We start from the raw sequence: 25,882 nt of genomic DNA, 5'->3' as shown, positions 1-25,882 counted from the left end.
TTTTGGATAATTGTATAGTTTACCTGTGGGTAGACGAAGTGATTCCTGCTTTGCACAATCCTGACACATTCTTGCCCATAAAGCATAATTAATATGTATTTAAGTTTTGTATTTTAATATATTGACATTAATTTAAAAAAAATATAACTCGGGATTACATAAGCTTGATTATAACAATGTATAAGAATTAGCCAAATTTGGTGCTATTAAAATTAAAAATTGCCAAATTTTGTCTAAGACACGTGACCTAGACATTGACTATTTAATGTTTTTTTTTTAATTAACTTAATTTATTTTTTAATTATCTGTTTTATTTTATTTAAAACCTTTGACCTTTTTTACTTGCATAAAATGGCGTTTTATTTTTACACCTTACATTATTTGTTTTTATTTGGGCCCGACTGTTAGTTTTAAATTAACACATTTTTTTTTATAAAGGAGACACTAACCAGAAGATTTTGTCTTAAGATTGTAAGACTGTTTATAGTAAATATGTTTAATATTATCAAATTGGAATGAAATATAACGATTATAAATTAATTTTTATTGAATGAATTTATCATTGAGAGCCAGCCCAGAAACTGGTGTCAAAATCACAGATGAATTTAAAAAGTATAAAACTAAATTTTTACATTGCCGCATTTATTTTCTATATGATTTTTTTCTTTATTAATATTTAAGTTATTGTAATATAATTATTTTTAAGAGTAAATGCGAAAATCGCGCACTTTATTGTCATATCTGAATCCAACTTAAACAATACAATGTATTCAATATATCGTTACGTACCCTCTTCGTGTGTCATTTATTTTCCTATAACTTTAAAATGTTTTACAAATGCACTAGCACAAAAGCTTGAAAACTAGTTTGTGTTTGTTTCACAAAAGTTGCAACTATTTTGTTGTGCCTATGAATGTGACGAGAATAAAATAAATAGTAAACATTTTAGTTTGTTGTCAAAATAAAACGAATTTAGCGATAAATATTTTTAATAAATAATATGGCATGACAATAAATACATAACATTTTTAAGGAAAGAAGTCATTCTCCGAGTTATTTATTCCACAAAGACATCGTTCACAAAAAGGTATGCATTCTCTGAAAAAGAAATTAGATGCGTAAGAATATGATTTAGCAACCATGGCGTGACTGCGTGAAGTAAAGGTCTAGGTTATCATATCAAACTCTTTTAACATTCTGATTACAAGGTGGCCCGGTGTCGATTCTCAGCTACAGTACTACATAAACCTCTGTACCGCGCGATACGTATCCCAGGCGCGACGTAGTGTCATTCCACCGTCAAAGCTCGCAGTAGCATTCATGTTTTTTTTCCTCACCACGCTTTCCTAAGGCGCAGTACAACGGTTTCGCTAGCACTATAATACTTCTTATTAGCCAAGCTATTGTAGATTTCACGTACACAGTAATTAACTTATTATTTTTTGGTCAAAACAGATTGTGATGAAACCTAAAATGCCTCAGGCAAAAAATAGGTACCACTAAAAATCGGAATGGTTACACAGTTCAATGGGCGATGTAGTTTCTGTACCTTCACTCCAAATTACAATACTTTTAATCGTTTTTTTATTAACTACAATCCTATCAAAATTTGTGCCTTTTACTTAATTTAAAAAAAAAAAATTAAATAATCATGTGCTGGGACTGATTCCGAGGTATGTTGATGATCGGCAACTACAGGATCTATCGTCATTATCATTTCAATCATAGAACATCCACTGCTAGACAGGTTCCCCTAACGACGTGTTATAGGAACCGTATGAAACAGTATGCAACAGTATGCGGTTACAAAGTCGCTGAATAGGGACCGGGTGATAAGTCTAATAACCCTCGTTTTTAATAACGACGGACGAGTTTCGAGTTTAAACAGTTACAATGTTAATTTTTTTCCTGGATTATGAAAACTAACTCTTGGATTGCTTAGGCAGACGCTTGGGGTGACTAAGGGCAGAGGCACCTATGAGGGGACTTCTCAGGATGGCACTCAATACGCGTCCGATCCATAGTAAAGCGGGAGCCTCGATTTAATCGGTTTTTGTCGTCGAAATCCCACCTACATCCTATAATCTAAATACATTGTACTTCCAAATGTTTTACATATACATAAATTAAATATTTCATCATTACAGAACACCCACTACTGAACTTTAGCCACCCCTTAGATTCCCAATAAGACTAATTGGAAGAGACCAGAATTCAGTTTCTTTCGATGATCTTGACAAGGTCGTCTGTCCACATTATGGATGAAGGGGCCATCTGCATGTGTCCTGCTCACTACTTTTTCGACTTGCCAATTCGCAGGGCTATGTTAATCACTTTTGTTCATCTATAGATCTTATTTTTCATTAGATCCCATAAAGATTGCCCTCTCCATGGCTGGTAAAGCGACTAAGCTTGCTTATGTTAGCCAGAATGAAAGATCATGTTTCCAACAAAAATTTATGTAAAAAAGTTCACATTAACAGGCAGTATAACCAGGTGTTCTTTGCATATTTTGGAATGAATGACATTGTCTTGACGTGAACTGTCATTTTCAAATCGAGATTTTTATTAGAGATGAACTCTAAAATCGGCACCAAATGGTGAAATAATAACGTAAAATGTATCTGTATCAAATTCAGCTAAGATTTAGTTTTACTTCTTTACTACAAAAGTAATAAACATGTTATAATTTCAACAACACATTGTTATACACTACACATATTTACAAACACTACATTGTTGTACACTAAGCTAATCCACAAAACATATTCAATATAATACCACTAGGAACTTTACTGTATACATGATTGATATACTATGTTATTCACCAGACATTTATTACCAGAAAATTCTCACTAATGTACCAGATAAAACTCGTTTACTTCAATTTTTATTTTGATTGAAGCGGTTTATCTTTCGACTTTGTGTTATTTGACTGTTATAAATTACATCAAACACGTGTTGGTATAGACAGAACACCAAAATGTATGGCATGGGTCATAACATGAAAACCATTAATAGAAGAAACCCAGTAACTAACAGTGGAACAAATAATGTGAAAAAGCTTTTAAATAATTTGAAAAATAATTGATACTTGGACACATTTTTACTTTAAGTACCCATATAAACATATCTTTAAATTTTCACTTACCTACATAAGTTCAAGTGCACTATGATAACTATGTCCAGCGAACATAGTATAGCAATAATTGCCTACATTTGATATTTAAGCAACTATAGCAATTACAAGCATAAATAATCTTACTAACTTCAAGTATGACTTAAATTTAAAGGATCTAAATGAAACTATTTTCACTATGAGGACACAATTTATTGAAATACTATAGATAATATATAAATAACAAGTAACAACAGTACAATGGCATAATACAAGCATTACCAGTAATGGTAGGATCTAATTCGAGAAATGATGTAGCACAAAAATTATAAAGCACGAATTATTACAAGGTAATTCCAGATCTAAATTTAATACATGTCAATTTATTGAAAATTTATCAAAATTATTTTTTATTAAAACCTTTATTTGGCACCAGAATGGCGGACCAATGTCTTTATAAACAAGAATCAGTTTAATATGTATGATTGTTTGATTACTAAAACATTTAATGAGCAACTTAAAATGGTAACAAAAAATCACAAATACTTAAAGTACATAACAATGTTTCAGTGAATATGAAATAAATTTTACTGTCTGAATAAATAAAATAAATAATAATGCCTAAAATAATACTACTGAGTTGGGTTAAAACTCTTTGGAGTAACAAGCTATTACTTATCAACTACTCTATCGGAGAGGACAGTATAAAAGTTCTTAATGTATTGTTTGTTTGTACAATTGTGCATATATAAAAACAATGTAAAAACTGTCCGCTTTGTAACCACTTAATATACAAGTTACGAGAAATTGCCATAAGAAACTAAAAAAAGTCTTCCTTAAACAAAATGCAAATAAGAATTATGTGATACTTTTAAAACCTGATTAGTAGCATTATTATATTTTAAATTTCTACTAGAGGTAATATTCACCTGCATATTAATAAATCTGCAAATATTTGTCAATTTAATGCTAATGCAAATAAAAAAAATAGATTTATTTAAGTGTTTACTTAATATTTATACTATAGCAAATTACCAAGCTATTGTTGAACAACGCCGTCTACCGGGCAATTATTCGCAACTTGTGAGGCATGAATTGAAGCTGTAGTTAGTGTCCGATGTTACCTATGATGGAGTTGACGACGTCCGTAGAGGAGGCGTTGCCGCCACAGTCCGGTGTGAGTACGCGGTCTTCGTTGACGGTGCGGTGCACGGCGCGACGGAGGAGTTCAGCGTGGTAGTGGTGTCCGAGGTGCTCCAGCATGTCGATGGACGCGTTGATCATCGCTATTGGATTGGCGACGTTCTTACCGGCAATTGCGGTTCCTACAAATAGTATGTTAAAGAAAATTAATTTTTTTTATTGCATGATTAATCATCATATAACTCAACAAAATTTTTAAAGTCTCTCTATTAATTTATATATCTTGCGTATGTCACAAGATGCCAGGAGAACCCTATTAGATAGAAACTATCACTATCAGATGGAGTTCTCTAGAAACTAGAATCAGATTGAGCTCTCTAGAAACTAGAATCAGATTGAACTCTCTAGAAACTAGAATTAGACTGAGCTCTCTAGACAAGCAACATAATTTAGAAAAAAATTACAAGCAATAGATTTTATAAACCATCAATTGGTTACCCATAATAATTACCGTCACAATGAGTTTCGTGTGAGTCTTTTCAAGTCAGGAAGCATTTGGAACCTCTGTACCATTACAGGTAACTTAATTGCCTCAATAGCTTAATTCAATTAATATACTCACATTGACACCCATGAATGATTTTTGATAATTTATTCCATAAAAATCAAGCAAAAGTCTCACCTGTATTTCTAGTACCGGGCTCAAACACAGCATAATGATCACCATAATTCCTACCAGAGAGCAACCCTGCACCGCCCAACAGGCCACAGACTACGTTTGACACAATGGAACCATACAAGTTGGTCATCAGCATCACATCAAACTGATGGGGCCTGAAAGAATACAGTTTAATTTTTTTCAATAATGACACCTATTTATTTTTTTGCCAAGGGCTAATGCTTCTCGCAATCTACAGTTAAACTGGGTTTAAGAGCACCCAAGAGGGCTGAATGTTGGCATGAATGGTTGCTATAACCCTAGCTTTGGGTTGGCCAATCCTGGATGTAAGATTATCATTAACTAGATTCAATGAAGTCTGGTTGAATGCAGACTGCAACTAGTGTCTGCCAATGACCAAGACAATTGCAATTGGTGATCTATAGTAGAATATCATATTTTATTTTTAAAATGCCAATATACAAAGTAATATATTTTGATTCCATGTTTTTCAATTATTCATATAATTACACTAAAATTTGAAATTCAGAAGGCTATTTTTAATTTGAAAAAGTTTACATTCTACTTGGGTCTCGTCTCTTAAAAGTCCGTCCTCCTACAAAGTGGCCCTCGTATTATTTTCACAACACGATAAATAGCATTGATAATTGCCCTTTTGCTGTTTAATTCTGTAATGACACTTTACTTCATAATTAAAACAAGATTGGAAAAATAGTATGATCTCTGAAAGTAAATGAAAACCTTACCTGGCCACCAGCTGCATACAACAATTGTCAATAATCATATCATTGTGTTCAATTTCTGGGTACTCTTTGGCAAGACGACGCGATGTCTCCAAAAACAGGCCATCTGACAGCTTCATTATGTTTGCCTTGTGGACAGTTGTCACCTGAAATCCATCCACAAATAATGTTGACTATAAAGTTTAAGTAAATCAACCTTTACTTACTAGGTATCATAATTTGCTTATTAAATAAACTAATGGATGACAGGTGGTTTATATTGATGTTATCAGAAGACACTGAATGCAAGCAACTTTAAAATGGTCCTATTGGAAGTCTCTGGGCTTCTGGTCTCTTTCTTGGAAGCTTATATCCAGCAGTGGACATCTTACAGCATAAATGATGAAATGAACGATTCTAATCCAGGCCTAAATTCAAAACTTGTCTTCAATGGAAAGAAGAACATACACATAAACCCAGAATAACTTTAAATATTTAACTTTTATAGTTCTTAATAATTTTTACAGGTAAACATAATTACAAATAAATAAAAAATTATTGGAGTTACAACATTGACAAAAAATTTATAATATTATTGATATAAAAATTTGATTGAATTGCTCATATTGTACTTAAAAATAATTTGTTGAATTAATATTGAAATTACTTTTGGCAAGTGAGTGAGATAACTTTACCTCCTTATAACCTAATAGATATCAGCATTTAAGTTACACACCTTTTTTTTTCCATTTCTCTTAGCAAATTCGAAGGCGAATCGAGCTACACGTTCAGAGTTGCTGGCTGTTACGACCTTCATAGATTCAATCACTCCACGTACGGACTCATGTTCCAACATGGCATATTCACCTTCTGTGTTTTGTCTGATAAAAAATATTTATTTGTGTAATATTATTTGTAATATTAATATTGTAATATTATTGAATTAGTGTAATATTTTTAAAAATTACTGTTGATTAATATCCTACATTTATGCTTTTGTGATACCCTTACACATAAAATTTAAATATATGCAGATTCCTAGGAAATGTAGTGAAATATAAAAATATGATAATTTATTTCCTTTGCCACAAACTGGAGTTCTTTTTTACAAGGATTTTTCACATGAACTTACCTTATGATTGTAATATCAATGTCTTTGTGTCGTGTGGATACACCCGGGAAGGATTTACAGTTGAGCACATATGCATACATATCTAGCTCATTTCTTAGAGCTACATTGCGCGAGGTAACATAGGCAGCTTCACTCTTCGTCTCAATGTTACCCTGTAATATTAAAAGGATTTTTTAAAATTGCACATTCTTCATATAAAAATTAGTTACTTATCCATTCCAGAAAGAGACAAAACATGCTTGGTAATCAGCAATTTTATATTCTTATACTTACAGAAAAGATTAGCATTATTGACTTTACATACAGAACAATTTTGTATTGAAAAATTCCTGGAGTTCATTATTAATAAATTTAGTGCTGTGTCAAATATATATGACAAACATAATGAACAATTATTTATGTTTAGATTTTAGGTATTATGATATGTATGTATTGGAAATGAAAAAGTCAAAAGTTACAATCTAATGTATAATAAATTTTAGTTAGCTATTGGTAACTTTAGATTTACACAGAATTATATAACTTGGATATATATAGAAAAGATGGAATGTATTTTTAGAACAAAAATTCAAATATTATACAATCAAGTTAATATATAATTATGATATAAAAATCAATTACATAAAAAATCAAGTAGTTATTACGGTAAAAAACCAAGTAGTTATGTTATTGTGTTAAAAACAACAAGAAGTCATTATCAATATTTTTAGTAACACAAATGATAAAATATTTCAATAGAAGGTAAAAATGATTAGCCAGGAGAGATTCAGATATCTGTATAGCAAATAGAGATATCTGTATCATGGATATGTGTGATTGAGTCTAGATTTTACATGCACAAGCAGGCTGCAAAATAATTCTATTTAAAGATCAATTATCTCTCTTGGTAGAACTATCATAGTTTTTTATTCAAAATATAACTAGGCAAATATGCATCCTTTTATCAATGCGACCTCTAATGATCATATTGCAAAAAAATAAGAGAAACCACCTATACTAATGGGATGGAGCATAATCTGTTTGAAGCCCTTTGATATGATATTGTACATTGTTTTGTTGAGGTAATTGTACCAACTGCAGTAACCTAAATCTGGCTACCAATAATAAATACTTAATTACTGTTAGATAGCAGATGTTGCCTAGTATCCATTCAAATATATTCAGATGGGATGGAACTCAAATGTCAGTGTGACCAGGACTAACAAATACAAGTGCAGAAATATAAAAAAATATTGATGTACTCTATATAATCTTCAATATTCACAAAGAATGGTTATTTAAATACAGTATCTTCAAAAGAACGCTGAGTCTTTGAAACAAAATATCATTTGGAGGATATAAATTCAAGTTAGAGAAAACAATTTTACATTTTCAGTCATACATTCAGTCACAAGATATCAAGAAAATCACATTTTTGTAATAGATAACAGCTTCCATCAAAAACATTTGTAAATAATGATTTACTTCTTGGTAATATTTATGCAATTTATTAACCTTGTTTAAGTATGCATTAATTAATACAGTAAAAGAAACTTAATGTTTATTTTTAGTCAAAGATTTTTAGTTTACTCCCTGTTCAAAACAGTATTAGTAATGTCTATATTAACTAAATGTCTTATAATATTATCTCTGGATATAGAATTTCTCACCTTAAGTCCAACACCATTCCTTTTTATTGTTGTGATAGCATATTGGACATCATCATCATTGTCTACATTAGGGTCAATATCCACTACTTCAAAGTCCACAGGAGCACCAATGTATCTAAAAAATGTTACATAATAATATAACAATAGAATGCAATAAAGTTTTTGGAGCAAACACTGCACATTAAGGAAAAAAAAGCAATGTTTATAAAAACTAATGACAAATTAGTTTAACTTAAAATGATAATAATATTGATTTAATTTTTTTATTTATTTGTATCATAACACCCAACAGCTAAGCTGTTAAAAATGATTCAAAACATATGATAAAAAAATTTTAGTGTGGTATTGAATATTTTTAACTTTTACAAAGAAGACAAAAAGTTTTGACATGATATAGTAAAGTATATTATGTTGATACTTTGTAAAATGGTGAGAACTGTTTAATTTAATATTTTCAACACAGTTTGGTTTTAAATTAGCATCACCCAAAACACGAGTTCTAATGTAATGAGGCCTTCTAACACTTTAGTATTTTCAAGTGATAATCTCCATACATAAACATCAGTTTAGTATAAATATTAGAAGTGGAGCATTCATGGAACCTCAGCTTACAAAATGATGCACAAAAACTATGTGCTATAAGAACTTAACAGCTTTAAGATGTTTAAAGCAAACTTACTTGAAAATATCCCTGACGTAACCCATACATTCTGGACCAATACCACCACCAGGCAGCATAGTAACAGCGTGTCGTCCTCCATACTGCGCTTTAGGAATCAGCTTCTGTTTCCTAATCACTGGGGTTTTGTGCTGCACATCAAAATCGGATAAAGTGGCTGGAGCAGCCGCAGAACTGGCAAATGATAATCCTTTTACTTCTGGCAAAACTAATCTTGACAATATTCTCACAGCCATTTTTTTACAAAATCCAAAATGTTAGATTTTTATACTGAGACCCTATTAAATAATCGCAGGAAGTGAGGCATAGAAGAAAATTCTTGACAGGCGATTGAGATGGCGCTATTGCGCCAATAGTTATCTAGACGTCACGCGAACACGACTAATTGTCAAAATAGATGTAAACATATTATTTTCACAAAATAAATATTGAAGACCGAAACAAAATTCATTGCAATATTAAATCTAACTAAAATTATAAAAGAAAATATTGCCTTAATAAATGTTACCTAAAATATTTTTTTATATGGCAATAATAATTAGTCAACGTTTTTTACGTTTCTGCCGAGTGTTGCAGCTTTTTCCTAAGAGTCGAGCGGTCGGTACGGCGAGTGGGCGTCCATTTTCTTTCGCCATATTGAATTTGGTCGGACATGTTTGGACGCCATGTTTAGTCGGACATATTTTATAAACATTTTCGCGTAAATTTCAAATATTTTTAGGCACCAAATATTAAACTTTTTTTCACTGGAGCATGCAGTATTAATTACAGTGAATATTATCTGGAAAAATTCTGTGCCTACGCAGCAGTCCATATTTGTCTCCTGGGGACCGTGGAGCTTTTGTTATAAGCTAAATAAAGGTAAACTATTTTCACCGAAAACAATCATACTCACTGTCACATTGTAACAAGTGTTTTGAATTTTCTATGCATTTACGTGTCGGGGTGTGTTTTAAAGGTGACTGAATGAAGGTCATGAAACAGGGGTTTAGTCTCGTTAGTCATTGGTGTGTTCATTTTATTAATTATTTAAATAATCACTATTCTTATACCCGGCCGGTAGCCCTAGTATGTCGCACCTGCTGTGCTTAATATTTGTTTTATTTAAATGTTTAATTAAATATTTTATCCGTATGGATTTTTAGTTCGTGAAATCAAAAAAGCTGAAAATGTTTTTGTCATTTAATTACATCGCGTAACTCGTAACGTGATATCATAACTAGTTTCGGTCATTGATATTACGTCGCCCGTTATACCAGGTTATTATTGTCGAATTACTAGATTTTAAGAGTTTTACCGTTGCACAATCTTTCAGGTTTAAACACTTTGGATAAACACTAGTGTGGTCGTTAATTCTAATGTTAACAAAACCATTTAACTTTCCTAATCTGTTTTCTCGGCTTCATTCGTAAACAATAGTGCCGATAAAGTTTTTTTTTGTTTACTGATAGGCATGGGTGTGCAGAATATCAAGCCACATACATTTCATTCTGTGATATGTAATATGAATTTTACCAAAATTTTAGTTTAGTTTACTAGGTTGGTTAATTCACATTGTTAATATCCGTGATTTAATTACGGGCGGGGATTTTATTATAGTGATATAATTTTACTGTTTCACTGCTGATCGATTATTTTACGGATAGAACATATTATTTATGATCAGGATTAAATATTATGATTAAATAACGAATTAATATAATTTATATAAATAACGCTTTATCAAATATATAATTAATCCAAAAGGTATAATTACATAAATATTTTTGTTATAATTATGTAGTTACTCTAAATTTTATTTTTTGTTAGCTGGTATGCAGTTAGGGATTTTTTTGATTTATCAGTTCTTCCTGCTTTAGTTCCGTTTTAATGTTTTTTAATTATTGAATAGTGGTAGTGATGATATTTCAATTCAAAGAAGTGTATGTAAATCGGTGTATGTAAAAAAACAACGTAATAACATTTTTTTGTTAACAACAATATAATACATAAAAATACTGTTTATAATTAATAATATAGAAAGTTTCATTAAAACAAGTTAATTTCATAACCAAAACAAATGATTGTCTGTATATACAAGCTTAAAAATACTCATACACATAAAATGTGAACCTTATTTTTTTATTAAGTCTAGTTAATGGTTTCTTTATGGTCTACGTCTTTTTAAATATGAACACAAATAAAAAAATCATTGTGTAATTCTAATAAAAATAATGTCTGATTTAGATGACTGACATACTTGCATGTTGCTAAAACCTTAATGATACTTTTGAGAATGTTAAGAATTCTTTTTTTATTCCAACTTTATTGTAATTATAATATGAGACTGCATTTTTAAATTGTTAATAGGTTTTCTTCAAGTTTTAGTGAATTTTTTGTTTGGTTAAATTCTATAGACATTGTACAATCTTGATATAGTTTATCAATAAATATGTTTACTTTTAGAGTATCAAAATGATGAACCAAGAAATAATGTGCGAAGTAGAAATTGGAACACATGGCAGTATGGCTGAAATTGATAATGATGACCAAGTGGGTGTTAAGGTATGTATTGAAATTATTTTGTAAATAAGAATTCAGTTTTCATTTTACAACTTACATCACCTAACATGGAATATGAAAATTGATTTATACAAATATATATATTCTAGAACTAGATAGGCTAATAAGTCAACAAGCATAAACATTGTTTTATTATAACTGTACCTATTACCATTTATAAGCTATAGAATTGCTGTATTAACTTTGAAAAGTCCAATATTAATCATCTGCTAAAACAATATACAAATAGTGTAAAACCAGGATTTAAAACTAATACTATTTTTATTAGTGTGTAAGTTTAGTTTAACTTTTTCACACATACAGATATATATTTTATGGCTTGTTAATTATTTGATTTTCACTTTTAGTATCTCTGGCTCTTAATAACTAGGGTATATCCATATATATATATATATATATATATATATATATATATATAATAAAAAAGATAAAGCTAGAAACAAGTGAATGAAATAAATTACTTTTATAATCTGAAAATAGACTGTCTTGTCTTTAGGCTTAATCAAAAATTTTCAATTACTGTAAGATGTATTACCATACCGCTTGTGTTTTCAGTATGAAGAAATTGAAGCTGTGCAATATGAAGAATACATCACAGATGATCAGTATGAAGAAGTTGAAGAACAAGTTATAGGCATGCAACATTTAGAAGAGGGTTAGTAAATCTCATAATTTCCCTTATCTTGCTTTATCAGTGCTTTGTGTGCCTACTCTTAGCCTCATTTTTAGTTATTTAAGAGAGTTCCCTTGGGAAACTACCTATAAGCCTTGAGCCATTATATATTATTACCTGATTTTATTATAATGTAGTGGAGCATTACATTCCTTAATATTTATTTTATCTATTTGAAAGCTAAAAATCAGCTTTATGTATTCTATATTATTCAGAACAGAACAATTTATCAGCACAAATTCCGATCAGATGATCATTTGAAGTACTTTGAAACCTCATGCATATAAATAGGACTGATGTAGTAAAAATAAAACCACTATCAAAATCCATTGAAAGCTAGTTTTGTTTCATGAGTAATATAAATGTAAATCTAAGAAGTTTTTATGTGAAAAAAAAGTTCTGGAAAACTTCCTTATTCTTCAAACATATTTGTACAAATAATGAAACTTTAAAAATTGAGCTCTTTTTATTGTAGCCATTTTTCTTTTGATTATATTTATTAATTTAAAATTGAGTGATCAACCATGATTTTAGAATTTTATGTACCCAATAGTGAGCAAAAAATATTATTTTTGCAAAATAATTACCATTCATAGACTTAACAACAACATTGCATTATTTTTTTTATTTAAACATGCCCTGTATATTTTTTTGATCATGTCTTTTATTCATACAAGCAATGTCGGCTGTGCTGACAGATTATAAAATTGCAGTGGGCAGTGAAGAAGTTATTCTACCGGGCATCTCTGGTGAAGAGGTGTTACACCCTAGTCCTGACAATCCCTATGAAGCAGTTTACGCAGCTCCACCCTCAACAAGCAGGTTTGTATTTTCTACAATCTTAATTCCTTAGAATTTTTATGTACTAATATCAGTAATAATATTTTAATAGAAAAATGGCTGAGAAATTATTGAGGCAACTTCAATGTGTTATTAATAATTGAACACAAGGAACTATTATTGCAATTGTTACCTACACACAAGTAGATGTAGATTAGAGAATGGTAATCCATCACAGTTGTCTATCCAAGAATGAGTATTTATTTAATACAAAAGTGATTTCTGTTTTAAGACAACACTATCAACTTAAAATTGTTTGCATATACAATCTTCAATAATATGTAACGATTAGAGATTATGTATTGTATTTAATGAATAGAGATATACATTGTATCTTATGTGTAGGCTTATGTATAAAATGTGCTTTTTTTATAATGCAGTGATTATGAGTAATACACCACAGGTTATATACATATATATATATATATATATATATATATATATATATATATATATATTTATCTACATATTTATTTATATATCAAATGTAGATAATTGTTTATTTATAGATAAATAATAAAATTGGTTGTTCAATTATTGGGTGTTTACATAATGTGTAACACAGATTTCATGTATACGCCAACACCATGCAATTTGTTTCAGCAGAGGCCGAGGAAGACCCCGCGTTAGTGCTAATACCACAAATAACATTCATCACCTAATGCCTATTGGTATGTGAAATTATATTTCTTAAACCTACATTAAATATTTTTTACAAGTAATTTGTTTCCTTTGTAAAATTTGACCACCAATTTTCTCTTGAATTGCTTTGAATTGTGGATGTAGACACAGGAGCCAAGATCCATAATTCATACATACTTTGCTGAGGATTATACTAAATTATAATATAATATGTCATATGTACCAATATCATATATCAAGATAATAATTAAAATGTTATAGCAATAATAATTACACAACATAGAAAGAAAAAATTTTAAACTCGCTTTGCATAAGCTTTTTAGTAATGAAAAAAAATATTTTTTGTTATAAATAAAAAAATGTTGATAGAGATATCAGTAAAAAAATTCTATCTGAATAAAGAGTAATTCATGAAAATGATAAATATTACTTCTACATTACAGGAGAGGTGCCTATGGGTCTTATGGAAGGAGTTAATTCAGGAAGAGGGGCAGCGAGAAGATGGGAACAAAAACAAGTTCAAATAAAAACAATGGAAGGAGAATTTTCCGTTACAATGTGGGCCACAGGCGAGGATGATGGTATGATATCTTAAACTATTAACATTTCTCTTCAACCTGTAATAGTGGGTTTATTTATTTTTATTGTTTTCGAGGCAATTCAACAACATATATATCTAAGTATTTTTGTATGTATGTGTACACCGTAACTGGCCTCTTTGTGTCTCGCAGCTCCATTCAAAGGTTAGACAACCAGATAGTTAGAGATTGTCCTTAGCCATAAAACCGCCTCTTGTACCCTACAAATTGTTCCTTTTTTTCTAGTTATTTCTACAAGTGTTATGGTGTACAGAAAAGTGTGAATAAATAGATAAATAATCGCAAACATATAACATTTACTTAAATAAGGTTCTACATATTAGTACAAAACTATTGTAATTGAATAAGTAAAACTTAGAGAATGAAACCATAATAAATGCAAATGACATAGTCATAAAAATGACATTGTAGAGTATGACATAGTCTGTATTATATGATGGCTATAATCAATAGGGTTTTTTTTCTGAATTTCTTGGCTGGCACAACATAGTGATGAAATCAGATCATCCCAAGTCAAAACATCAAAATTTTCTGAGATACATCATTTCACACTGAAAAGGTTTCAGATTTTAGAAAGAGAATGTTACAATACTTACAAGAATCTGTTTTTTCCACTGGTTAAAGAGTAATCACATGGTTTTATTTGATTTTGTTTTTCAGATGACGGGTCCAATCCAGAACCAGACCCTGACTACACTGAATACATGACAGGGAAGAAAAATATTTTAGGCAATGAAACTATGCCAGGTATATATCATTCAGACCCACAGAGATTAACTGTGAAATTTAAGTATTTTATTTTATTAACATTTTATCGGTTTTGTTATTTTTAAATACATTATGTTAGTTGCAGTAAAATTGGTAAGTTAAAACAAGCTGTAAAATTTTCAAATGGGTGTAAAAAGAAAATATTGCTTTGATTTACAGGTTTAGATTTATCAGACCCTAAGCAGTTGGCGGAGTTTGCAAGACCTGGACATAAAATTAGACTAAAAAAGCCCTTACCTGAATCTTCTGATAGAACAATAGGTACAGTATTTTTATGTTTATGTGTTAAGAGCAAAGGGTAATATTTATCTTATATTCAACAAAATACCAAATAATTATTTCAATAGTCTTATAATTACATGTAATAGCTTTGTTTTGCTTTTGTTTGCTTTAAGTAAACAAACAAAATTGCTTATAATTATTTCCATAATCTTTTATAACTTTGAAAGAGTGCAACAATGCTAATCATATCGACGTAAAGATTATTGTTGGCAAAATATCAATGTTCAAATTAAGACAATCGCTTAAATAATAAGGATTTTCTGGATTATTTAAAAAAATTGTTAGATAAAAATATATTTAAAAAGAATAAATATTACTACATCACTATCATAGATTCTGACAAAAATGGACTTGAGAGAATTATATGAAATCGGTCAAGTGCATATTTGTGTACTAACTACACAATTTGTTTGGTGTAAGCGCCACTTTGTTGAAGCGGACTATATCTTTTTGAAGCAGCAGTATATTAGCAAATCCCAATTCGTCATCTTTTTAGCTGCAAGATGTCTACTGCTGGATTATTAAGACTTCGACGGCCGTCATATCTCTGCATGGTTCTTTGAATGATTACGATGAGCTTACCTAAAAGGCCCGAAGTGAGAGACCACTTTTGAGTCGTATCCAACGTTTGTTAATTTAAATAAAATTGTTTTTTGTCAGCATGTCCACATAAAGGCTGCTCTAAAATGTTCCGCGACAACTCTGCGATGAGGAAACACTTGCACACGCATGGACCCCGAGTGCACGTATGCGCGGAGTGTGGTATGTTATTATATAATAAATATACAATTATACAAAATTATTGACAATTACGTTGAGTCATGTCCTCATGTGTAACAAATTTTCTGTATAGTTTTTCTCTTCAATGTAAATATAACAAACTATAGTAAGTGCTTTTCCTCCATTCTTGTAATTATAACAAATTTCTTAGTGTGATTGAATTTTATATAAGCAGGAAGTGTATTTATTGCTCTTTTCAAACTATAGGCATCAACTAGAGTGATAATTAGTCTATAAAAGGCTATATGCTGTATGTCTTGAATATATTAAGTTTAACCATTTGGCCTATAACCACGAGTCTGACTCTTGGTGAGGAATCGGTGCATAAGATGCCGCGTATTATTTTTGTCAACTGATTAATTGATTATGATTGCACCCTAGACGTCTAAAAATTACCATTTGTACCTAAACATTGTTTATTATTTCACAAATCTTTTCATTGCTCTGACAAACATATGTCACGAAAGGTACACATTTTGCACCAGTTACGGTATGCGACCGATTCTCTTATTTACTATAGCTTGGGCATTTGGCAAATCGGGTAGGCCAAGATGTTAAGGATTTTAGTAGTATATAGTAGTATGGTTTTTCAATAAATAATATACCACTTAAAAGTTAATTAGTTTTGTAATAAAGCCAGTTGTAACAAACTATCTTTACTGGTGTTCTTATTTATGTATTTTAAAGATCTCCGTAAAGTAAGGACCTGAGGTTTCCTATGTGTTTAGTTATTTATTATTAAAGTTAGGTTAAAACTTTTATGCTCTTAGTTATTTCTAAGTCCAGTAAAACTGTAGTGTTTTTACAAGATATATATTGGACAACTATCATTTTAAAAATTGATCCACATTTCAATAATACAACTAGAATGTAGATTTACATAAACATTTGTTTATCTAGTAACTTTTTCACTTTATTTTTTTAAAAGAAGGTTTACTTTCCCTAAACAGAGGAAATGATAAATGAACTAACACACTACACCAATGAAATTTCTTATGAGTTATAATACAGAGAATCTTATATAATTAATGTTTATTGAGCCTTTAAAACGGTGCAAAAAATTAAACTATCGTAGAGAAAACCAGAAACAGGATTTTATGTGTCTAAATGATCTAGTTGTTTTTTAAATTACATCTTTGTTTAATTTTTCAAAAAAAAAATTAAATTACGTTTAAATATTGTCTACATAAGGGTTACTTAATGTTCATAGGAAAGGCATTTGTCGAGAGCTCAAAGTTAAAGCGACATCAGCTAGTCCATACGGGGGAAAAGCCTTTTCAATGCACATTCGAAGGATGTGGAAAAAGGTTTTCACTTGATTTCAATTTAAGGTAAGTCATTTTCCTTTTCATGGTGTTTTTTATAATATAACAAAAATTAAATCGCAAAGGAAAGTTAACTGTATTTGTAATTTCCTGATTCTGATACAATAATGCATCAAAAAATCATTAATGTTAATTCAAGTTTCTTAAAATGACATTAAAGTTGTCTGATGATTGACTTTTTTATTTAACATATTATATGCTGTGTACTATGCTATGTGTTAACATAGTTCAGTATATAATATTGATTAAGAATATAATTTAAAAAATGGAAGCTGACTTGTGATTGATAATTAAGAATTTGTTTATTTTCTTGTGAATATAATTTTCAGATGTATTATTTATTACATGTTTCAGAACACACGTACGCATCCACACGGGCGACCGACCGTATGTATGTCCATTCGATGGATGCAATAAGAAATTCGCCCAAAGCACAAATCTCAAGTCGCACATACTGACACATGCCAAAGCCAAGTAAGTTTAATTTAAATATATTTTTCTTTATTTGTTAAGGATATTACCTCACTATATTTCTCATTTTATAAATTAAGAATATACTGTAAGGAAACTGTTTAGGTTATTGTTAACTGGTATTATGTGACACTACAAAATTGTAGATATCATCTTTATGATTGTATAGATATTACCTGAGAAATATTATAAGCGATTTTAATAAGTTACTATTTTCGAAGACACTGCCTATGAAAAAGCAAATGAACTTTATCTTCTCTCTTGCACAAGCAGGCTTAATTATCTGTTGCACTCTCCTCTCCACATCTTGCATTTCCCAGTATTTCTTCAAAGCAAATGTGATTTACATAACTAAATTTAAGCAAATATGTAATATCTAGTTATCAACCTCATAAATTCATTTTGACAATGCAAGAAAATAATATTAGGGGGACCTGAAAGTAATGTCGTTTCTGTCGACATATTTGATAGAAAAACCGGTTTATTTCCGGCATTGAAAATTTGTATACTAGATGGTAAAAGGTTTTTGATAACGAAGGTGAATATATTGTTGATTAGAAATATAAAACATGTTAAATGTGTAGTCATGTGAATTTAACTTAAAAAAGCGAAGGTACTTTCTAGTCCCCTTAATATAATGATTTACTTGAGTTAACAATGAGAAAATTCTTTATAATTAAGTTAGCAAATTGCAATTAATTACAACTAACCTTACAGATCAAGAAACTCCTTATCTCGTAATGGAAGTGCCACCTATGAGTCTGCGAGAACGACGCCCCAGTTCGTGCAGTTGGAGGTATCGCCCGACGACTCCAATCCGCAGTTAATCTTTTACACGCACGAGTGAAGTCTACGGCGATATATATGGTGTTAGAAGCAGAAAAGACTGTGTGAGGGAAGACAAAAGTCTGTTAAAAATGTGATTAGTGGTTAATTAAATGTGCATGGAAGGACTTGTAAATATAATGTTAGTCGCATGCATTTACAACATTGGTGAAGTATGTCCAAATATTGCATCGTGATGTGCAACTGCCAAGACTGCAGAATTAATGAAATAGTGTGATAGAGTAAACATATATATATATAGAATGACATTATGAAAACAATTTGTAGTTATTTTCCTATGAAAGTTCCAGTGTGACCAAAGTTTGCGGTGAATGTGATACAGGCCTTAAATTTTGGTTTGTTAATGTGGCCGGCCTGCTTTGATCAGTTTTCTAATATTATTCCAACAATTACATCAACATTGGAAAGCACATTTAGGTCCTGAAATTATTTTAATAATGAACATAGTTCATTAGATATATTTATGTATATTAGATTATTGTTTTTTTAATGAATATCTGTTCCCTTATGATTATTCATGTACTATTGTACTGGCTGTTTTTATACAGTTAGCTATCAGAGTTCTCTTTATGTTTTTCTTATATGACTGATATTAATATTAACAAATCCTAAGTTCTTAAAGTCCACATATAGGTATGAATATTAAAAAAATAAGTAGGAACATTGACAATAGAAAAACTCCCTTGATGTCTATAATACATATCTCAACAGCTAAAAAAATGTGTCGCTTTTTATATACAAGAAAATAGTAGCGGTTTTTAATGTATTTGACCATGGTATGAACAGGCAGATGGACCGTTATATGGGGATATTCTGGGCTTTGGTATCCCTGCAGTATAGAATTGAGACTTGGATTGTTGTCACAGATTCTTCAAATCTCAAGATGCAATCTTTTATAATTTACATATTGTGCATTAATTAAATAGGATTGCCACTCCTCACAAGTTTCCAGAGGATGGGCTGCAACGACCTCTGTGTACCATAAATACCACACAGCGATTGCAAAACCCTATAGATGGTTATCTTTAGGGGAGGCCTTTGCCTTGCAGGGCGTCTATGTAAATGTTATTATTTTCCTGCATGATCTGTCTTCCCCCACTGCCTCAGTACTCTGGTATGTACCAGTACTATGGATTTGTCATTCATCTCATCATCATTTTCTTAACAATTGTAATATTACAAATAAAATAATAAATGAAGGCACTTCTAATCCACTGGTTATCACAAACATCGAAAATACATAAATTGTCTATGTAGGATAACAAAAACTGATAAGCCAATGAGATTTGTCAGTCATTAATTTCTAAACTTCACCATTTCTGAAAATGTGTTCACAGATGTCAATAAAAGATAATCACAGATGAAGAAAACCAGAATGGTGGTCCGATTGTTTTAATAGATACTAATGCCATTTTAGTTTGAAAAGTCTTTTACTTTAAGTAATGTTTTCTCAATGCTTATTTTAATTTTCGATTAATGTTCTATAGTCATTTTCATTAGTTTTATAATTCATAATAACTGAAACAATACGCTTTGTTAAATATATTTTGGCCACAGAGATTGTTATGAAAATTGTAAATGCTATATTGGCCATGTGTGTTGTGTAATATTAGTATGTACAATTTTTCAAACATGTTTGTGTTGCCACAATTGTATATTTGTACTATATAAATGCCAAAAATAAGATGTTTTGTAATATAGAGTTATAAATAACATTTTTTAGTTAAGGGAAGTTCATGCAGTCAAGTTTTATTAAAAAGATAATTGGTCATTTATTTTATGCATTTGGATGTAAGAAATATGTACCAGGAATATGTTGTATAGAATTATTTTATGTGTGCAGGTATTTTTAATTTATATAAAGAATAATAATAATGTAAAGAATTGTATTCTCGTGAATTGAATTTCCTAGTAACCAATTGTATTGCCTGGTATTATTTTATATCACTGATGGTTTCCAAGCAGCATCATTATTCAACCATTACAATGTGATTGAAGATAGTTGAATATGAAATCAATCAGACAAAAATAAAGTGTAAATATTTCTATATAATTTTTGTTTTATTTAAACTTGATTTACGACGATCATCTCTATTTCTTAATAATACATGGTCTTTTGGTATTATAAATTAATAAAGAACTTTAGATAATTTCCGAGACAGGCTTGTAATAACCTTTAATGTTTAATATCTACAATAAATTAAAAAAAATGATATTACAGAAAACCATCAGGATTAACCTATAGCTTAATACTACACTATATAAGATTAATGTTATTTATTTTTCCAAAAAATACTATATTTAGAGGTAAAATATGTGATGTAAAAAACAAAAAGTAAAAAAAAATTATTACAGAGATTTCCAGACTTTCTCATAGACCACTTTCAAACTAGCACCCCCTGCAGCTATATTTCTACCAAATTTCTACAACTCGACAAGTTTCTCGTGGACAACCATGGATCCCCCTCCCCCTGGATACTGTGAAAAATTCCTCTGTACAAGGCGAGGTCTGGTAATTATTGAAAAATATAATGAATTACTGCATATTATTCAGGCTTGGGTAAGTGTATTGTTCTTTATACATTACGATAAAAGCCGGATGTTGCTTGTATAAATGAAATAAAGAAGTAATTTTGTAAGAAAACAAAGCTTACAATGAACCAGCTCAGAATAATGGATTAAGGTTTTAGGTTAAAAAAACGATTAGTTTTAAAAACGTTGTAATTAATTAAAAATGTAACATTTTACAAAAATATATTTACATGTATAATAATATTATGTATACCGTATTCTATATTTAATATATAAAAACTAAGTTTGATTCAAAACATTTTTAAAAGTAACATTTACATCATCGGTGATAAGGCTTTGTGTAGAAGTGAACAAATGCAGCATTAAAACAAAATATACAAACGTATTTAACCTCGACGAGTGCTATAAACTAAAATTATTAACAAAGATTACAATAGCTTCGAAAGAGACTAAAATAAGCATAAATAATTTTTCGTAACAATTTAGAATGATACAGAAAAAAATTATTGCGATAAATAAAGATCTAATAATTACGGGGATAATTCATGCCAATTTGAATTTATGGGCATTCTAAAACATTTTTCTTATTAGGACGAAATATTTTTGACCTATCATATTTAATCATTTATAAGTGAATCGTTTTGGTGCAATTGTCTGTCTTTTACTTCTAAGTTGTTTTGCTTAGAGTTTAGTGTACTTTACAGCTTTTTTGTATTAATGGCAATAATTTATTAATTTTTCTGGAACAGACGGCGATTACACAGAGAACCCAAATGATTTAAAAAACAATTATTTTCTAAAGTTAAAAATTATACTGGATATTTTTGTCTGAATATAAGTGCCCCGTATATTTACGCCAAGCCGAAATCAGGGCATCAATATGTATTCTGACATCATTATTCAGTTGTTATTCAAAGAATAATTTTACAGCGTTTTTCTGGCCAGTTACATTTATTTAAATAATTGACCTTACAACATTAACATAAACAAGATGCAGCCTGCGACGTACGCTAGGTCGGTATTTATAATTACAAACTATTAATTATTGTGCTTTCCTCAGTTTTTACATTTCATGGTTCATATAAAAAATATTTTTTAATTATACGCAAAAATAAGCAACTAGTTTTACTTGTACGTGCTATTTCTTGGATCGGTTGGTTTAATTAATTTTATTACTTGATATAGAGGCTGCATTTTATTTGTGCGCTATATTTCCAGACTTAATATACTTTATGTATATAGAAGTTTATTTAGTAATTTCATTAGAAAAATAAATAACAAATACATCCATATTTGTGATGTTATCATATTCCATAGAAACCTCGAAGATATTGAAGGGTAGTTTTCCGTTAACTGGGCGCAAGCTAAAAATCACTAAAAATATGTAATATTTCTCAGTTACATACTGGCTAGTTTCATACTAGCTGTAGGCCTATTTTCTGAATACATTCAAAACATGAATACATACGAAAAAAAACTAAACTGTACTTTACATTTTAGTTTTTTTTCTTCAGCCTTCATTTTTTTAAAGTAAAAAAATAAGAAATTAGCTGAACCTGAGAAATATACAATCTCTATTTATGAAAGAAAAGAAATGATAAGAATCATTATGACAAAATCTCAAAAATGCTTATTACACATCCGAAGTTGCTTAGCGATTCACGTTTGGTTTAAGAGTGACTTACGCCCGGCTAAGGGAAAAGTAACTATTGATGATTGTCTCAAAATAAAGTTCATATTCAGTAATCGTTTATAAAGTACACCAATACCGCTTTGCATCGTTTTGCGTTTTTCCGAAGTTGCGTCGCTGCTTAATTAGTACTAAATTTTATTGTGCGTCGTTAGATTTTCGAAGTAGTTATTTTGGGTTCGTCTTTAATTTTTTTAATGATTTTTTTTCTAAAAGACGGCAGCACATTTTCTATTTGCGTCATGCCATCAAAACCGGGGAATCCATTTCTAACTAAAAATCAACGCAATTTTAATAGTTTAATTTTCATTTTTTTGACTAATTTTAGAGCTCAAATTCAATAACGCAATAATGTAGTGGGTTGTGCATTTTAAAAAAGAGAATAATAAATTTATGTAAATTTTTACGGGTTGTTTCTGGTTACAAAAAAAGGTATATTTTTATTTTCCCAATTTATTTATTGGGTGTTATATTATTATTTTTAATGCATACTTTGTTCAATATTCTTTTAAATAAGTAGTATTTTGTAACAAGGTTACAAAATACTACTGTGCAAATCTTCGATCTTTACATGGTTTGCTATAGAAAATCTTAATTCATTTTGCGTCATGTTTTTTTCGAACGTAACCACGACGCAAAGTGAGATTGGTACATGAAAACTTTTTTGTTTCTGTACTGAAAAACTTTAATTATAATCAAAATTTAACAGAACCGAGCAACGTAATATGCATATTTTATAACATATATCACTTTGCTATATGTTCGTGTAGTTATTCATTTGCAAACTTATGCTCCAGGGAAAGGAACTCAAATAATATATGGGCTGTTCATTGTGATGTTAAATCTAAGGCTATCTTTTAGGCTGACTTTTATATAATGGAAACCTCGCCATTTACCAAGCTAATTACCATAAAATTTTATGGATGAACTTAACATTTGCATGATATTATTTATATATATAAAATCAATAATTGATTATTTCACTTTAATAATTATTGGTATTTTTCTTTAGATGATACTTTTTCTATCATTATTTCAGCTTAAAGGACATTCACTACTGGACTTAATCCTTTCCCATAGATTTCCAATAGGAGCGGTTGGATGGGCTTGCACAAAGATTTTTTTACAGGTCCATAAAATATAAATTTTCTTTAAGACTTTAACACTTCGAGTTACTTCAAAAATGTAATTTCAGTAAAAATGAAGTACATACATCCGTAATGATAATGAAAAAAAAATGATTAAGGATCCGATATTCAGATATATTATCATTATTTCAGTCGGGAGACATCCAATCCTCGACAGGCCTAGCCCATAGATTTTCAATAGGACCAGTTGCAAGTTGCCTAGCTGCAGCGACTTCCGACGACCTCAACAAGATCGTCTCTACAACAAATGTATGTTTATTTAAATTTAAATTGATGGCCTGTTATGGAAAGCACTTCTGTTTCAAAAATAATCCCGGAATTCTTTTGGGAGCGGGAAATAGTTCCTTTTATTAATTTATGTATTCATTGAAGCCGCTTCCGTAACTATTTCCACATAGATAGCTTTATGTAAAAATACATCGGATGTATTAAAATACACGCAACATTAACCTTATTAAGGTTAATTTCAATAGGTATTGTTGTCTATAAAATTACTTCTTTTAGTTAAATATTGCAGTAGATTTAAAACATGAATACATTTCATTTTAATTTATTTTAGATATGTATCATGTGGTAAGTTTAATGTTTTATATTGAAAGTCTGACAGTTATGTAAAGTGCTCAAGAAAATAATGTAAATTAGTATGCTTAAAAATGTGTAATTTAAAATTTCATAAATAATTCGTAAGATTTCAAGCAACGGAAGACATAGTTAAACTATTACCATTATACAAAGTTAATGTTATGTCTGAGGACATTCGACTCGGTAGTAATCAACAGCTATCAATTTAAAATAATTTCCTAAAATGGCGATTTCAGATTTCATTATAACTATGCGCTAGTAAAGCGTACCGGCGACAAAAATACAATATGTACATTATAAAAAATCTCTTACAACTAAATCAATCGATATTGGACATGCTCTAACAATCTTCTATTAAATAATACAAAGACTTTCAATAAGGCTTCACGTTCATCTTTAAAAGTTATAGTAAAGCGCCACAATAAATATATTTTTAAGTGTCAGGAAGAAATGTAAAAGAGCATAATTGCAGAGTTGTATAACTATTTACTACAAAGTCTTACAATGTTTTAAGTTATTCGCCCGGGGGCGTTTAGGCCTTTCGTTGTAAATTTATGATGTTTATATGCCTTGGTTGACAAGTATATATGGTATTCATTAGACAGTGCCAAAAAATGCAAAATTTTCGTATATATATATATATAAATAAATAAAAGCGATTCTAAAATAATACAATAAAAACGATAATATAATAAAGACGATATGTCATAATGGACGCGGCGAAGTAACATTCGAAATGTCACCAAGGCATATAAACTATAATTATACAATCGTTTTTTTTTAAAAGCGCTTACTATCTAGAGTATATTACGGTACTAGTATCACTGTACGGGACATCACGCGTTGCTAAGCAGCTCGCTGAAAATAAAAAAATAAAATATGAGTTCAATTTGAAGTTCTTCGATGATCTGACCAACTAATCGTGTGAGTCGTATAAATAAAAGAATCTAGATTTAAGATAAGAGGGAGTAAGAAAGTGGAACAAAATACTTAAGTAAAGATTTACTTAATTTTTACCAT

The 25,882-nt window shown here is 29.9% G+C and overlaps 3 protein-coding genes across 9 annotated transcripts in view; 1 reads left to right on the top strand and 2 right to left on the bottom strand.

Moving 5' to 3' along the window:
• Positions 1–3,327: 3,327 nt before the first annotated feature.
• On the bottom strand, positions 3,328–9,455 carry Idh3g (Isocitrate dehydrogenase (NAD(+)) 3 non-catalytic subunit gamma). The gene is made up of 7 exons (XM_068765665.1): positions 9,123–9,455; positions 8,444–8,558; positions 6,795–6,946; positions 6,399–6,543; positions 5,687–5,829; positions 4,944–5,095; positions 3,328–4,443 (listed from the first exon to the last, which is right to left on the bottom strand). The coding sequence occupies exons 1-7, from the start codon at positions 9,356–9,358 to the stop codon at positions 4,226–4,228; spliced, it is 1,161 nt and encodes a 386-aa protein (XP_068621766.1). The 5' UTR covers positions 9,359–9,455; the 3' UTR covers positions 3,328–4,225.
• Positions 9,456–9,721: 266 nt separating this feature from the next.
• Positions 9,722–20,938, top strand: LOC137922659 (transcriptional repressor protein YY1-like). 2 transcript variants are annotated; one of them, XM_068765674.1, is made up of 12 exons: positions 9,722–9,983; positions 11,568–11,666; positions 12,240–12,339; positions 13,056–13,179; positions 13,804–13,868; positions 14,283–14,420; positions 15,099–15,185; positions 15,366–15,467; positions 16,149–16,250; positions 17,479–17,599; positions 17,948–18,067; positions 18,782–20,938. In XM_068765674.1, the coding sequence occupies exons 2-12, from the start codon at positions 11,577–11,579 to the stop codon at positions 18,909–18,911; spliced, it is 1,179 nt and encodes a 392-aa protein (XP_068621775.1). In that variant the 5' UTR covers positions 9,722–9,983; positions 11,568–11,576; the 3' UTR covers positions 18,912–20,938. The 2 variants fall into 2 exon arrangements, with proteins under 2 accessions (XP_068621775.1, XP_068621774.1); XM_068765673.1 differs by having other exon boundaries at positions 13,801–13,868.
• Positions 20,939–21,653: 715 nt separating this feature from the next.
• dia (diaphanous related formin 1) overlaps positions 21,654–25,882 on the bottom strand; it is a 60,827-nt gene continuing 56,598 nt past the window's right edge. For 3 of the 6 annotated variants that reach the window (XR_011107545.1, XM_068766248.1, XM_068766250.1), the window contains one exon: positions 21,654–25,720. Coding sequence is in view for 5 of the 6 variants with exons in the window: in XM_068766248.1 (XP_068622349.1) it covers positions 25,699–25,720 (22 nt within the window). In the remaining variant the exon portion in view is untranslated. The remainder of the gene's footprint in view (positions 25,721–25,882) is intronic. The other 3 variants (XM_068766249.1, XM_068766252.1, XM_068766251.1) reach the window with 1 other exon arrangement.

The sequence above is a fragment of the Battus philenor genome, unplaced genomic scaffold (assembly GCF_028537555.1).
Source record: "Battus philenor isolate CCGP_79_NKW_IND1 unplaced genomic scaffold, ilBatPhil1.0.hap1 SCAF_20, whole genome shotgun sequence".
Taxonomy (NCBI): Eukaryota; Metazoa; Arthropoda; class Insecta; order Lepidoptera; family Papilionidae; genus Battus; species Battus philenor.
Note: the sequence above shows the minus strand (reverse complement) of the source record. Positions and strands in the feature narration are given on the sequence as shown.